This window comes from Stylophora pistillata, chromosome 9, assembly GCF_964205215.1.
Source record: "Stylophora pistillata chromosome 9, jaStyPist1.2, whole genome shotgun sequence".
NCBI lineage: Eukaryota > Metazoa > Cnidaria > Anthozoa > Scleractinia > Pocilloporidae > Stylophora > Stylophora pistillata.
Window position 1 is genome coordinate 25732701 of NC_142527.1, and position 15000 is coordinate 25747700.

Sequence of the window (15000 nt, forward strand, 5' to 3'; positions counted from 1 at the left end):
TAGGTAAAAGCATATCTAAAGCTATACAGAAAAGAGAACTCAGTAACTTAGTACATACATATAGTCTAATTACAAGTCTTGCATGCATTTGCCCCAGGAGAAAAGTCTGTTATAGATTCAGAAGATGTAACCAAATGATAGATTGCACTTCATTTCGTTTTGATATGTTTATCATTACTATCATTGAAGGGCGAAGGAGGAATGATGGCGCTGACCGATGTATACTGTAGATTCAACAGAGCAAGAGGAATGGAGGTTTGTGTATCGTCCGTTTTGCATAAAGTGCTCCTAAATAGGAGCTGGTGACGGAAATATTTTTTTAGGTCCTATGTGGTTAATGTGAAGAAAACTACAAAATGTCTGTTCTGTAAACGTAGAAACATAAAGAAGAAGTATAAACCAGAGAGGTACAAGGATGGCGAAGTATGAAAAGGGTTAACATGAATTATAAATGACGAAAGTGTGTGTTTTTCCCACTAATATTTTCACTTGTTTATGATCAAATTCGGTCAAGGTAGGGAAAGAAGTGCATGCCTCTATGGCCATTAGGTAAATACTCCCAAAAATTTAAATGTCTTGAAAAAGTAGTGCAATACTAGACAGTTAAATCTGAACTCCAGGCAGCGGGTGAAGCTTTTATTTTTCTGGTCACGATGTTTTTGAAGTGTCGCATTTAATCATTGTGTTAATTGTGGTATTCTCTCTTCAGCTTGTTTCCCCCGAAGACTTAATAAATGCAGCCAACATGTTTTCAGCTGTGAATATTCCTTTAAGGTGAGCTGGGCTGTCATCTCGTTTCTTATTGCGTGAATTGCTGAGGCGCAAAAGTGATTTCACTCTCCCCATATGCAAAATCGAGCGCTTGAAGAACAGTTTTATTTTTAGCCATATTTATAAGATGTACATAATTTTCCTTCTTTCTTAACGACGAAGTTGTAATATTTTATACTCCTTTCTTTATCATCTGTATTTGTAAATATTCCGTAATTCAGCCTATGGCTGCAAGGTGTTTATAATAAAGTATCTATCAACTGAAATTTTAAAAATTTACATGCTAAAATAATCACTTGTCAATGAAGAGTTAGTGTTAATAGATAAGAGGGTATATCGCAAAGGAGTAGCGCAACTTTTCGTTCCTGTATGTCTTGACATAAGTTGGCTTACGTCATATTTTAAACGACAATCGTTAGGCTGCGAGTATTCTCCTCTCCCAAACAAATTTTCCGGCTTGCTTGCTTGCTTTGCGCTGTCGCTTATTTTAACGTGCTTGCTTGTAAGCCAATCGTGAGTTCACGCGCGTCAAATACAATGAACTGGATGTCCACTACATCTCGCGACTGCAGAACAAGTGGAGGTGTTGTTTTCACCGCTACTGAAGTAGTATTCGTAATTGCAATGATTTCTCTCATCTCCAAACTGAGTAGAATTGAACTTCATTTTGGACTCGACCTTCTCCTCTATTGCTCCTATTTCATTTGACCTACTTTTAAGTCATTTGAGTTCACAGGTATTAAAGTTACGCCACTGTTGGTGCGGCGAGCATTTTTTCACTCATCCGACGGTTGAAGACGGAAAAGAGAGAGTATGTGATTACAGTTATGACAACGACAAGGAACTCTCTTTGGTTACGTTAAGTAACAGATTTTCGTCAAGTTTCTCATTTCGATGTCACAACCTCTATTCGCTTTCAGAGCCGCGCAAGTAGTTGTGTAGAAGCTTTAGCGATCATCATAATTAAGCGGACGGAAAATAATTATTTTCATGCCTTTACAAGTGCTAACGCGTGGATATGTCTTGCAGATTACGATCTTTTGACAGTGGTGTGCTGGTTATTCAAGTTTTGTCCCACAATGACGAGGAAGTCATACGGACAACCAGGCAAATGGTAAGCATAGACGTGTAGCCCCCGGTGGGGTGGGGTGGGATGGAAAGGAAGGGGCGGGGCACTCCCTTCTTTTAGCCTGTGTCCGAAAGCGGTTCAGGGTCAACCTCGTTCCCAGGGTCTCTCAACTTCCCGCTATTATCCTCTCTCGCTCCTGGGGACAGGAAGATGAGAGACCCTGGGAACGAGGTTTGTTCAGGTTATAAAATGTTATTTTCGAATATTGTGGCTCAGTACGTGGTTCAGTGTGATCGATTTGCCACAAACCACGACAGTTGTCTCAACCCTCAAGTTCCCAACTGAGTGACCAGGATCTACCTTCTCCTCACAGTATCTCAAAGGAATTAAGCATTTAAACACGAAGGCGCGTTATAAAAGGAGGGGTGCCTTCGGTACCTCTGGACCATTTGTCAATCAACCGTCGTGTGATGTAGAACACATATAGCTTGAGCTATAGCTAATCCAAAGCATTGAACAGCGGACGCATTCCTCAAAATTGTTTTCTGTCTTCATCACAATACAAGAATTTTTGAGATTTGTATTTCCTTTCTCCAATGTAAACTGTCTTTATTTGTGGCGGTAAATTTGAAATCGAAGTAGGTGGTTCACACGTTACATCATTGCCACCATGCTGGTGGAAGTAAACATCTCATTAGCTCCTTTTGTTCGTCTACCATGCCAGGCACCTAAGGGACCTCTCCTTTTATAGCGCGTCTTCGTGTTTAAGTCAAAAGAATTAAGGAAATGATAGCCAACTAAAAAAGTTCTTGTCTGTTAAACACATTTTCCTTGTCGACACAGTGAAGAATGTGAAGATTATACATACTAATGTTAATGTGCAAAGATTTCAAACCAGGTCAGGGTTTTTAGGCCTCGATGCACACCCTTTCCCAAATGGCCACACGCTTTTAATATTTTACATTTTTCTTTCTGTGTATAATGAGCGATATCCACGTCAGCTTAAAATTTCGACAACTCTGTTGGTTTGCCTTTTCTACTTGCATGTAAAAGCTCGATGAAAAGAGTTCATTAACAGCTGAGGAACTCGCACACTTGGCGAAAGTATCCGTCATGTTGGCCAGAGAAAGGTAACGTTAATCACACTTGTGTTGATATTTACTATGTCATGAGGGTCGGAAGTCAGTTTATAGCGAAGCGTGCGAATCTTAATCATTGACTCCAATTTTAATAATTCTGAATTATATAAATCCTCATTGAGTCGTCTCCCTATTTTACTCGAATTCTCGCTAACTCGGATTTCGCGCTAACTCAGATTTCGCGCTAACTCAAACCAAACTCGACTTCCCCAGGATTTCCATCAAAGGGTAACTGTAATCTTACCCCCATAACTAACCCTTTCCAAGAGAAAGATTCGATTTTGATGTGCCTCTGTTCAGTGAAACGTCACAGATAACGTTAAAATGTGGTAAGCGCAAGAACCATGGCACACGAGTGTGTGAATAATGGTCTTACCTCATTTGAAGTCTTCTGTGATCTTTTGTAGTAAATGAACCGAACCAAAGTAACATCATGTTGCCTTGATTCCGTGATTCTATTTGTTTTTTTTATGGTTAGTAAAAGCAAGATGCTGTCAATGGTGATATCATCTATGCTTCTCACAAATCAGGACTAATCAGAATGCTTGTAGGATTCATAATAAGGGCCAATCAAACTGCCTGTAGGTTTCATAATGATCAATCAAATGCATGTAGAATTCATAATGAGGTCCAATCAAAATGCGTGTAGGATTCAAAAGAAGGATCAATCAAAATGCGTGTAGGATTCATAATAAGGATCAATCAGAATGTATGTAGGATTCATAATAAGGACCAATCATAATGCGTGGAGGATTCGTAATAAGGACCTATCAAAATACGTGGCGGATTCATCTTATCATACGAACTACACCAAAATATTAATAAAACGTACACTGTATGAATGCAGGTGTATAGACGCGCTAACTCAACCCTCCTTCGATCTCCTTGGGAGGTTCGAGTCTTTGGGAAGTCGATTCAAGTTCACTAATAGGTTGCTTTTGTTGTTAAAGGCTCCTAGTAACTGAACAAGCTGGCAAGGCCTGCAGGGATGACAGCGTAGAGGGTCTTCGGTTCTACCCTAATTTCCTTGTGGAGAGAACAGATTGAAAACTGTTGTTCGAAGAAAATTGAAACAATTAAACTCAAAAAATTCTCTAGAGCTTCGTCTTTGGGGTAAACTTTTGTGACCAACAGGAACTCGAGCGACTCTTCAAATCACTTGCTCCTGTTAGTCTGCAGATGATGATTCAGAGAGGTTAAGATAGAAAGTTGAACACATTCAAGATATGACGGAGGAATAAGGATAAAAGAGACAGATGCGATAACTATAGTTTGAAACTGATCTCGCCTTGAACAAGGAAGCTTTTTGACAAGCTATAGAGCAATCGCAGTAAAACACGTTCAAATTAAAACAGCTTATTTTATTAACAGGAATTGTACAGAAGTCTTGAATGAAAATAATAAAAAAAGTACGATCATTTTGTTATTCGGATTCCTCCTTTTATTATTTTATATATGCTGGGAGAGCGAAATGGCGCAGCCAGCGAGAGAAAAACGAAGAGGGGACCAAGGAGAGCGACACTTATTCCCAGAACCCCGCCAGTTTTCGCTGGACTGCTTTTCCGTTGGTATTCGCTAACCGAGAGCCTGGAATGGCATAGGCTATTTCTTTGTAGCAGCACTGAGAGAACTGATTTTTTTTTTTTTTTTGTCTGACGACCGTCTGGAACAGTTGTTAGTCCTCGGAAGCCATCGATTTCCGTTATCTTTATAAGCCTAGCGATCAACCCTGCATGAAGACGCTTGAAAACACATCGTAAGTTCCCGTTAACCTTCGAATGTCTTCATCGGCTTCCGTAATTCAACGTTCAACGTGGCCATTAACTTTTAGAAAAAGTTCCTGTAACTTGTCCTCAGGAAAACTGCCGGTAGGACCTTGGGACATGTCAATGTAAAGCAGTTTAGCAAAAATCAAAGCCAGTTGGCCGGGAGGCGGCCAGTCTATGAACTCAAACAGCACTGGAATGATAGGCTTTCGTAGAGTATCTGCCAGAGTGACTTCTCTTTGGCACATTTCGGACACGCAGTAACGCTTGGTCACACAACAAATTACGACCTGAAAGGAAACAAACAAAACATTGCAGTTAGTATCAGTGATTTGTATCTCAGATTTAGATTTTAGATACCCCCGTACTTTTTTACTTTACCCGGGTGGAACCCTCCCGTCTTGCTAGGTTTCCCGCCCCTTAGGGCTTACATGAGACATTGAGTCCACCGGTGCATGGCTACCGGAACTTACCTTTACCGGTACAGTGGAACCCCTCAAAACCGGACGCCCTTGGGACCGGAGGAAACGTCCGGTTTAGACGGGTGTACTGAGGTTTTACCCATAAGGCAATTTTATGCAGCATAATGCAACGTCTGACTGTAAGTACCAGTACATGGAACACGAGCACTAATAAAGCACGTCTGTAAAGGAACTAATAACATGGATCACAAGGAAGCTTTTCAACGTCATTTTATTTAATCTACAAAAAAATTCAGTTACACACAGGGTAATATGATCGCCGCTTTTAATTCATCTGTAGACTTCTTTCTTCTTTAAAATATCACGTACAGTTGATTTATTGATCCCACATTTACCGCTTAGAGCCTTCAGTGTTGGTTTAGGCGCTGATTCCGCGCATTTGATCAACTCAATTCTCTTCTCTAACAACAACTCGATTCTTTGGCGTTTCGCTGGTCTCTCAGACCATAGTTAGTGATGTTTGCTACTTCGTTTGTTTTCGAAAGGGATTTCACCCGCAACATGACAGACCCCTATATTTGTCTTCATTCAACCCAACAAACGCGGCACGATTGTCGACTTTTTTTGCTTCAGTACCGATAGAACAATGAATAATTAGCCGATGCGCGTTTCTCGCTTCTGATTGGGATTTCACTACTGCATGATTACGATTTTAATTTTAATCACGTTTTAAAACGTGTGATTTCATTTTGGCGACAACCTTAAAACTTTCACGTCCGGTTTAACGAGGTAAATTTCTTTGTCAGTCAGTGATTACGGACTGAAAAAAGCGTTCGGTTTCCGGAAGTGAGGGGTTCCGGTTTTATTGAGGTTAAAAATAGAGAAAAATGTATGACAGAGATTTTGGGGCCGAAAGAAAGGTCCGGTAGAGAGAGAATTCCGGTTTAATGAGGGTCCGGTTTAGATGGGTTCCACTGTATATGTAAAATTGAGAGATTGGGAGTGGGACTGGGAGCTAACTCTTCTTGGATAAAGGCTGATAGTTTCGAAAAAAACTGTTTGGGGCTGCGTCGGTGGGAGTAACGAAATAATTTGGATGTATCAACAAAGTTGAAATGGTAAATTGGCCACCGTAACGATTACAAAAGCTGACGTTTCGAGCGTTAGCCCTTCGTCGGAGCGAATAGAGGAATTGTGGGTTGTGTGTGCTTTTAAAGGCAGAAAGAGGAGCTACGTTATTGGTGGGAACATGGCAACGAGAAAAACATGAATAAATTAGTGGAATGAAAAGCGTTCGTTGATCCCTATGGGATTTAGTCTAAATCCCACAGGGATCAACGAACGCTTTTCATTCCACTAATTTATTCATGTTTTTCTCGTTGCCATGTTCTCACCAATAACGTAGCTCCTTTTCTGCCTTTAAAAGCACACACAACCCACAATTCCTCTATTCGCTCCGACGAAGGGCTAACGCTCGAAACGTCAGCTTTTGTAATCGTTACGGTGGCCAATTTACCATTTCAACTTTGTTGATATATCCAAATTATCTTCTTGGATAAGATGCTCAGTCCAACGCAAGTAGCCCAATTCCCCCTCCCTCCCCTTCCCAAGACTAGAATTTCGTCAGATATCCCAGACAGTCTACTGTTACCAATTTTAACTCCGGAGTGAAAGGGTGGGTGTCTTGAAGATCAAAGCGGCCTAAGACTTGGATCTCTTCACTAGGAGTCCTGTGTACCAATCATTATGCCTCCTCTCCCGTTCCTTAGGGCGGGTAAGGAAACACCCTCATCAATTCTCCAAAATTGGATTTCCAAGAATCACCTTAGAAGCTCTGATTCCTGCATCTATCTCTGCGTACAAGGCGTCTCCTCCACCCATCTGACCGATATCCATCCAGCATTCGAACCCAGCCTCCTCCAGCTTGTTCCTCAATACCTTCACAGTGTCCTGGAGACCCCATTGATATGAGATAAACACTGCGGGGCGGGCCGCGATCTCTGAAGGGCTATCCATCTCGTCTACAGTAAGAAGAAAATAAATTCATACTGCGTTAACTCCCTCGTTAAAATGAGAGTGTATATTCTGGCCGTGGGTTATCATTAAAATTGGTTACGAAAAGAACTACATTATTTTATTTGCAGTTTCTTTCAGCGTACTAATGGGTGTGAACATAACACAGTTTCAAAATGATTACCTTCGAAAGTTTTATTTCGAGTTACATCTGGAGGACTCGGCTCGTCAGTCTGCAATAAAAAAAGGAGCTTACTAAAGTTGACACAGTCTGAAACTAATCTCGGGAAATAAATCTGATATTAGTAACACGTCGTGGAGTGAAAACAAAACAAATGCCATTTTATCTTGAAAGGATTGTTTATTTTTTGGTACCATCATTGCTTTCAACCTTTCAACCAGTCCGCAGGGAGTAAATAAATAAGCGTGTAATAGGTAAGATAAGCAAGCTATTCACATATCAGAAGTAACAGTCTTGAACCGAAACATTAGGAATGGTAAGGGTTTGTACACTTTCACATACTTTTGAGACACTGCGAAAACTAGAACAAAGTGTTCCACGACTTTCTATTGAAGGGAAGTGAGGGTGAGGTTAGCAATCAAGTCAAAACACTGATTGGTTTCAGTGACATAAAACAACTGGGAGTGTCGCCATTCTTTCTTGGATAGGGCACCAGTCCATCATATATTACATCGCAACATTTGTTCTGGTTTTCCTGACAGTCTTCCGGTATCCATTCATACTTACGAGCCCAGTTATTCAAAGGGAAGATAACGCTATCCAACGGATGCAACGGATAAAAAGATATCCCGCTGATAAGTGGCCTCTCCAACCAGAGCCTGGTTGGAGAGATGCAGAGTGAACTGATGAGTCTTGCCCTATAACACAACACAAAGACCCCGCCAGACCGATCGAACCAACAAAAGATGCCCATAAAAAGAAAGGAAATCTCAAAGAAGGACAGGGTATTTTCTTAGATAAAAGAATTTCAAGTTAAGAAGGTTGAAAAGTCTTAACTTACCTTTTTGACACAACCACGCCATTTCTCTAAACCGGGAATCTCCAGTCGCGAACGGGCACCAAATGTCTTCGTACAAATCAATTTTCCGTCATTTGAAATGGGAATGAAGTGAATGCGGTCGTTTTCGGTACAGGACTTGGTCTTATTCTTTGTTGAGGCTTTGTTGCAACACGAAGGACAAGCTACGGAGAATTCATAACGCATGTTACGAAGACATGCAAAGTCACTTGATAGACTACTCAGAATCGACTCCAGACGCTCGCGGACCAAACCGGCCAGGTCATCTGAGTTCTTTGTCTGGAGAATTACTTTGATAAACGACTGTTTGCCAATGAGAAATAGATCACTCTCGCCCAGAATAAACCTAGCAAGATTTTGAAATAGGTTTGGTTCATCTGTACAGCCCAACTCGGGACAAACCGAGATGAACCGAGAAACGAGCTGCGGAAACAAACCATGTGGGAGAAAACCATCCGCAAAGTTGATGTACAGAGGACAAATTTCACTCTCTGTTGTGTCCAGTTCTGTCTCTGGACACGAACAGAGCTGTGCTGGGACAAAATACTTTACGGCCGGCGAATCTTCTCCAGCTTCACTTTTAGGTGTGAATCTTGCAATCAGGCCATACATTTCCATCATACACAGAATGTCGTTCTGTGACTGGCCATCGCACAAGAATTCAGCAAACACGTGATCAACTAAGCGCATGCTCAAAAGGCCGGTTTCTTCCAGCTCGTTCCAGGCTGCTGCATGCCGCGGATTCTTGAAATGAAAAAAAAACAAAAAAAAAACAAAAAACAAACAATCAATCAATCAATTAATGAATAAGAACAATAGTAATAAAATCAAGAGAAATAAAAATACACTGAGACAAGAACGGCAGCAAAGGTAAATAGTTGCGCAAAATTATCTTGAAGACTCAGCAGGCTAAATGCGCCCAAGTCTTAAATTTTCTTGGTAAGATAAAAGTTTAAAAAGAACTGTGTATGCAAAAAAAAAAAAAGAAAAAACGCACCAAAAAACGAGTTAAAATAAAAAATTTTGACGAAGTGAAATACCTCACTTTCTAATTATTTCAGCACTATTAAAAATTTGTCTAGCTAAGGTTTCATGCGGGCCGCAGTCCTCAAGGAAAATATAAATACGATACCTGTTCATCAAAGGGTCGTATAGTGATGAGTTTCCTAAACAAATGAATCAGCCATTGTGTTTGAAGCACCACAGTGTCACCATGCCAGATTACAATACCCAAGTCATGATAAAAATCCAACATAGCCACCATCTCCGTCTCATCCTCGATAAGGCATGTCTTACTCACGATGAAGTACAACTGAGAAACCTTCAGGTAGAAAACTTTCTGTTGGACCAGCGCCTCCACGACCCTCTCGAAGTTGAACCAACGTACGGGAACGTCTTCTCCCATGTAGGGCTCCAAGCGTAGGACCTGAAAACAACTTTTTATGAATTAAACATGACCTGAGCCCAGTTGTTCAAAGGGCTCGTTACGCTAGCCCCCGGATAAATCGCTATCGAGAGGAAAAGTATTAACAAAAGTACAACAATATCCACAAGATAGTGATTTACCCAGTGGATAGCGTTATTCACCCTGGAAAAAAAGAGAAAAATAAAATATCGTCAAAATACCAATTGTTACCAATTACTTGCAGTTGATTTATCGATAGAAAGAACGCGTGAGTGAACTAAAAATGAGAGAACCGAGAGAACTAAACGTACAAACTGAAAGGAAAGACAACGCAGAAAACACCAAGTCTTCGAGTTACCGAGGGTGAAACTAATAGAAAAAAAATCAAAGAACGAAATATTTCATCTGTAATATTTGTGTGTGAAATCACCACTCTGCAGTAGAGCTTTTCTGTCACTGAGGAGATTTCACAACATGGTTATGAGAACTTCTGGTTATCACAACTGACAAAAACCAAGAAGAATATTGGCTGTCGCGGTGAACCGTTCATGTGCACTCGACAGTTTAAACGGTCTGTTTCCCTAAATATCAACCAATAATAATAGAACACCATCCTTCACAATGAACTTAATATGTTATTTTCCTAGGAAGGTTTTTCTATGCTTCGCGAAGGTTCAAGTTGATCGTTATTTATTTGTACTCAAACGTCCAACACGCTACATGTCGTTTAATCGATTCCACGAAATGTACGATATAAGCGAAAGCGATGCGAAGCAAGCGGTAGAAACGTTGTATAACTAGGACGGCTAGGAAAACGAAAATAAAAATCGGAGAGGACGGTAAGCGAATTGGACGAATGAAACGTAGCGATGGCAAAGCCCAAGTCAACTGAGAAAAAAACGCATGCAAAAGGGCCTTAACGAGACGAAATTATGCGAAAATACCTAACAGAATATTGATTACGTTAAAGCGAGAAAAAAAACCACAAAGAATGCGATAATGAGAGAAAAAAATGCGCGTACATTCTACCTCTCTAATTTCCTGTCGCACCTTCCGGACACCCTCGTCTTCCCCAGACCGCGTGTTATCCACTCGGTAAAACGGTCTGCGAACATGCTGCGCGTAGGTCTTCCTAGAAAGGCTCGTTTTGATTTGGGTCTCCATACGTTTAGGGTCCTCGAACGGGTTGTCTGCGTGAGTACCCACTATGATCACTGGGGGCCTCAAATATGGCTGTTCCTCTTCCTGGTCCTTCTCTTTAGCCCTAACCTCTGCACTAAGGTTGTGTATAGAAACGAGCCACGATAGAATGCTGTCCAAGTTAGTTTCGTCACCACTGGAGTGGGGAATAAAATCGTGAACGCCCTGACGAACACAGGGCTCCATATTAGCGCTCAATTCCTTGCTCAAGTTGTACACGAGCACGTAAACAGCCCGAGGGGATAGAAACACAGGGTGTGAGGCGTAATACAGATGTTGCCCCGCGAAGTCCCAAATCGTGACAACTGTCTCTCTATCGCTTGCCTGTTGTTCACCGCCTGCTTGACTCTCTAAGTATTTAGCCACTAGAGATTTGACATCTTCAGGCACGGTCCGCGAACTGTCAACTTCAATGTGAAACCGCTCTGCATCTTGTAACAACTCAGCTAGGCCGGCGCCAGCAGCAGACGAATGATCCGAAGGGGTGTCTGCAGGGAAGTCCTGTTCTGCAAAACTTGTTGCTGCTACCTTTACAAAACCGGTGATAATCATAATATCAGCGGACTAAAATATGACTGAAATTCTCTTTTCTAAAACCCTTTACGCTCTAACATCAGTAGGCATATTCTCCATACTGATCTCTATACATTCCCTACGTTGCTAACAAGAAGAATGTTTAAAAATCAAGAGTTTCTTTAATTGGTGATCATTTCCTGTATTCTCGTGACCTAAATGCTTTATTCAGGCGTGATATTATAAGGAGAAATTATATGCTAATCACCCTTAGGGGTTAAAGAGTTAAAGTGCCCGTAATGTCAAAAAACGTTTTTCGCTCATCTAATTCTACATTTCACCAAATGAACTTCGGTGAAAAATTTTTTCGATTTGAATAAAACGCGATTTTTTTACGAATTTTTACAAAGTTCAAAATTCTATTTTCTTGCGGTCGACCCCTGCCGCTGATCACAAGAATAACGTGCTCAAAATGACCACGTGACTGATGTCTGTGACGTAGTTTCAGGAACCTCACTTGACCTTAAAGTGCATATAAATACACTGGTCGAGTGCGGGTCGTTTACGATATTGTGACCACTCTGAAGCAAATTCCCACTTGTTTTCAAGTCAGATAAGTCACAACCCAAAATCACGTGTTCCTGAACCTAAGTCACGACTCATTTCAAACCGAGGAAGACTGGTGCGAATGGTGGACCAAAATGGCGGCAAATTTGAATGTCTTTAAAAAATTCTAAAAAAATTGCGTTTTATCCAAATCGAAAATTTTTTTCGCAGAAGTTCATTTGGTGAAATGTAGAATTAGATGAACGAAAAACATATTTTGACATTATGGGCACTTTAACAGGCGACTGCTATTCAGCGTACGCCAACGAAATGTTCTAAACTTTTCCCGTGTATCAAGCAGGGGGCCTGTTGCTCGAAAGTTCCGGTTGTTTCTGGTTCCGTGCTGTTGGTGTTCGCTTGTTGCTTTTACATTCAAGATCGAGATGTTAACAGTTTTGAAATTCATTCTATAAAAATATCACGATATGGAACAGAATGGACTAGTTTTGAGCTGGGCTCCGCTGTATTATTCTCAGCTTTAGATCTTAAAAATATATGCATGTAAAAGTTACAAGAACTTTCGAAACGCGACCAAGACAAGAGCCCATTTTTAAATTCTCGATCCCCACAGTCTACCCACTATACCTGGTCACTCTGTGGCGCTGATGCTCCCTGTGTGACGTCAGTTTGCACAGGCTCGACTTCCGAGGAGTTGACCTCTGGTTTCTTTTCCTCGTCCCCTGAGCGCAACTCGCCCACAACAAGTCTTGCAATATCATCCGCAAACTCAGACGTAAATTTCTCGTTCTTTACAAGCTGCCAGTTCATCACGCGGTCAACGTCCAATTCGAAGCGGGACGGGTCTACTTCAATTCCTTCAGTACTTTCCTCTCCAGGATCAAACTTCAAACCCAGTAGCGACTTCTTTAAACTTGTCTTTCCGGCTCTGTTCTGGCCAATCAGCATGACGCGCCCACGATACACGCGGACCTTACCCTTTTTGAGTGCTCGCTGGAAAGCATGCTTTGCCTCGATTCCACGCGCTTGGATCTCGGGAGGAACTGGTAAATGAAAATAAAGATTTATGAACAGGAACATTCGCGCGAATCTCTTACGAAGCCAACCCGAGCGAGATAATGAAAGCCGCGCTGTAAGCAAAAGGACGAGTCCAAAATTCACTACTGTACAGCAAATAAAAAAAATTGGAAAAGCATTGTTAGCAGAAAACCTCATACAATCTCTCTGCCTAATGAATTAAAAAGTGAATAATGAAATTGTTGCATAGACTGTAAAATTGCGCAATAAATTGAAAGGGTAACTGTTTTTATAAGAAACTTTCTCGGTACTCGTAACAAACTCGGACTTCCAATTCAAGGCTCGCCTCTAACAGTAGCCAACTAGCCACAGACTAGTAGAAATTCAGTTTTGGCTAGTAGTTTTCGGTTTCCACTAGCCAGTTTCGCTAGTAAACGAACTAAAATCGTTGTAACGTCTAAGTTGTCACAAGCCACTTGCCTAGTAAGTTGAAGAGTTAGTGTCGAGCCCTGTAATTAACTTTTGGTTGAAAAGTTTACTTTCATTAATACTTTCACCACTAAGAGTAAGTAGGTTCTAATTTCTTCATACAGTATCACCCTTACATCGAATATTAAGGTCGTGAAAATAAAGGAAGTGATCACCAACTAAAGAAGCTCTTGATTGTTAAACAAATTCTCCTTGTCAGCACCTTAGGAAATGCATAGAGAACAGTATGGAGAATATGCATACTGATGCTAGGATGTGTAAGGTTAAGAACCGGTTGGTCGTACTGATTTGTACACATTACATGTGTCGGCAGAAGATAGTAATACTCAATACTATTTGTTTTTCGAACTCACCAGTCGAGTCTTTGTCAGGTTTTGCTTCTGATGAGGTCTGACTTGGCTCTTCTTCGACATTTTGATTCAGCGTTTCCCAACTGATATCTTCGTGTCCTTAAAAGATAATTCAACGAACACTGTTAGTTGGAAAGTATGGGAAACAAAAGAGGAAGTTTAAGTTTTCATAGCGCCGATAATTGATCAATTAGACGCGAAAATTTTCTCCAATTTGTTGGAAACTACTAAGTATCGGAGAAGAAAGGATAAAAACAAAAAGAACACCGCGGATAACTTTGAATCGAACGTTGGAAGTGATGTAGGACTGCTGTGATTTTGCTTTTCTTTGCCATGTGATTTGGTCCAGAAAATTCGCACCACTTTATTAAACACGAAGGCGCGCTATATAAGGAAGTCTTCCCTGGGAAGACCTCAGCTCATTTGTCACTCACCGTTGACGTGTACGGGTCAAATTTAAATGCTGGTAGACGAACAAAAGGAGCTAATGAGATATCTATTGTTTACTTCCACCAGCATGGTGGCATGAGGTAACGTGCGAACCACCTACTTCGATCTCAAATTTACCGCCACAAATAAAGACAGTTACCATTGGAGAAAGGAAATACAAATCTCAAAAAGTCTTGTATTGTGATGAAGACAGAAAACAATTTTGAGGAATGCGCCCGCTGTTCACTGCTTTGGAGTAGCTGTAGCTCAAGCTGACTTGACTCTAAGAGTTCTTCATCACACGACGGTTGATTGACAAATGGTCCAGTGGGACCTAAAGCTCCTTTTGTAGCGCGCCTTCGTGTTTAAGCAATCAGATTACAAACAAAACCTTACCAAGGAGTTCTTCTGCGTTTGAAGGATCAAGCAAACCCATCGAACCATTCCTTTTTTCACACAGCCACGCCTCATTTCCCGAAGAACTGGCCACTTTCTCTTCCCTACATAAAATTGTTGACCGTTACTTATCGTGTTCAAAACTGCACTTTAATGAGGTTGTCCACAGATATATACGGGTGCAGGTGCAGATATGGTAATTACATGTATTGTGGTTGGTGTGTGTGTGAGTAACGAGGTGCAAGTGTTTAGGTGCTAATTACAATAGTTGTGGTGCTAATTACAATAGTTGTGCAACACCCTCTCTCTCTTGGAAAGAGGACTGATAAATAAATGAATAAGTGTACTAATCAATTATAGTTCAGTTTACCTCGCTTGTGAGCCTACATGACATAGTCTTTGAACCTTGACGGCCGT

At 41.1% G+C, this 15000-nt stretch overlaps 2 protein-coding genes across 5 annotated transcripts in view; one reads left to right on the plus strand and one right to left on the minus strand.

Moving 5' to 3' along the window:
• LOC111327887 (vacuolar protein-sorting-associated protein 36) overlaps positions 1 to 4397 on the plus strand; it is a 12952-nt gene extending 8555 nt beyond the window's left edge. Inside the window, exons 11-15 of the mRNA XM_088732832.1 lie at positions 190 to 255; positions 710 to 774; positions 1801 to 1885; positions 2894 to 2970; positions 3930 to 4397. Coding sequence (XP_088588958.1) covers positions 190 to 255; positions 710 to 774; positions 1801 to 1885; positions 2894 to 2970; positions 3930 to 4026 — 390 coding nt within the window. The 3' untranslated portion in view covers positions 4027 to 4397. The remainder of the gene's footprint in view (positions 1 to 189; positions 256 to 709; positions 775 to 1800; positions 1886 to 2893; positions 2971 to 3929) is intronic.
• Positions 4320 to 15000, minus strand: part of LOC111327886 (uncharacterized) — a 24162-nt gene continuing 13481 nt past the window's right edge. For 2 of the 4 annotated variants that reach the window (XM_088732825.1, XM_088732828.1), the window contains exons 11-19: positions 14584 to 14687; positions 13759 to 13857; positions 12530 to 12945; positions 10655 to 11353; positions 9353 to 9646; positions 8203 to 8964; positions 7365 to 7413; positions 6992 to 7188; positions 4320 to 5035 (exon numbers count right to left, since the gene is read on the minus strand). In XM_088732825.1, coding sequence (XP_088588951.1) covers positions 4781 to 5035; positions 6992 to 7188; positions 7365 to 7413; positions 8203 to 8964; positions 9353 to 9646; positions 10655 to 11353; positions 12530 to 12945; positions 13759 to 13857; positions 14584 to 14687 — 2875 coding nt within the window. In that variant the 3' untranslated portion in view covers positions 4320 to 4780. The remainder of the gene's footprint in view (positions 5036 to 6991; positions 7189 to 7364; positions 7414 to 8202; positions 8965 to 9352; positions 9647 to 10654; positions 11354 to 12529; positions 12946 to 13758; positions 13858 to 14583; positions 14688 to 15000) is intronic. The other 2 variants (XM_088732827.1, XM_088732826.1) reach the window with 2 other exon arrangements.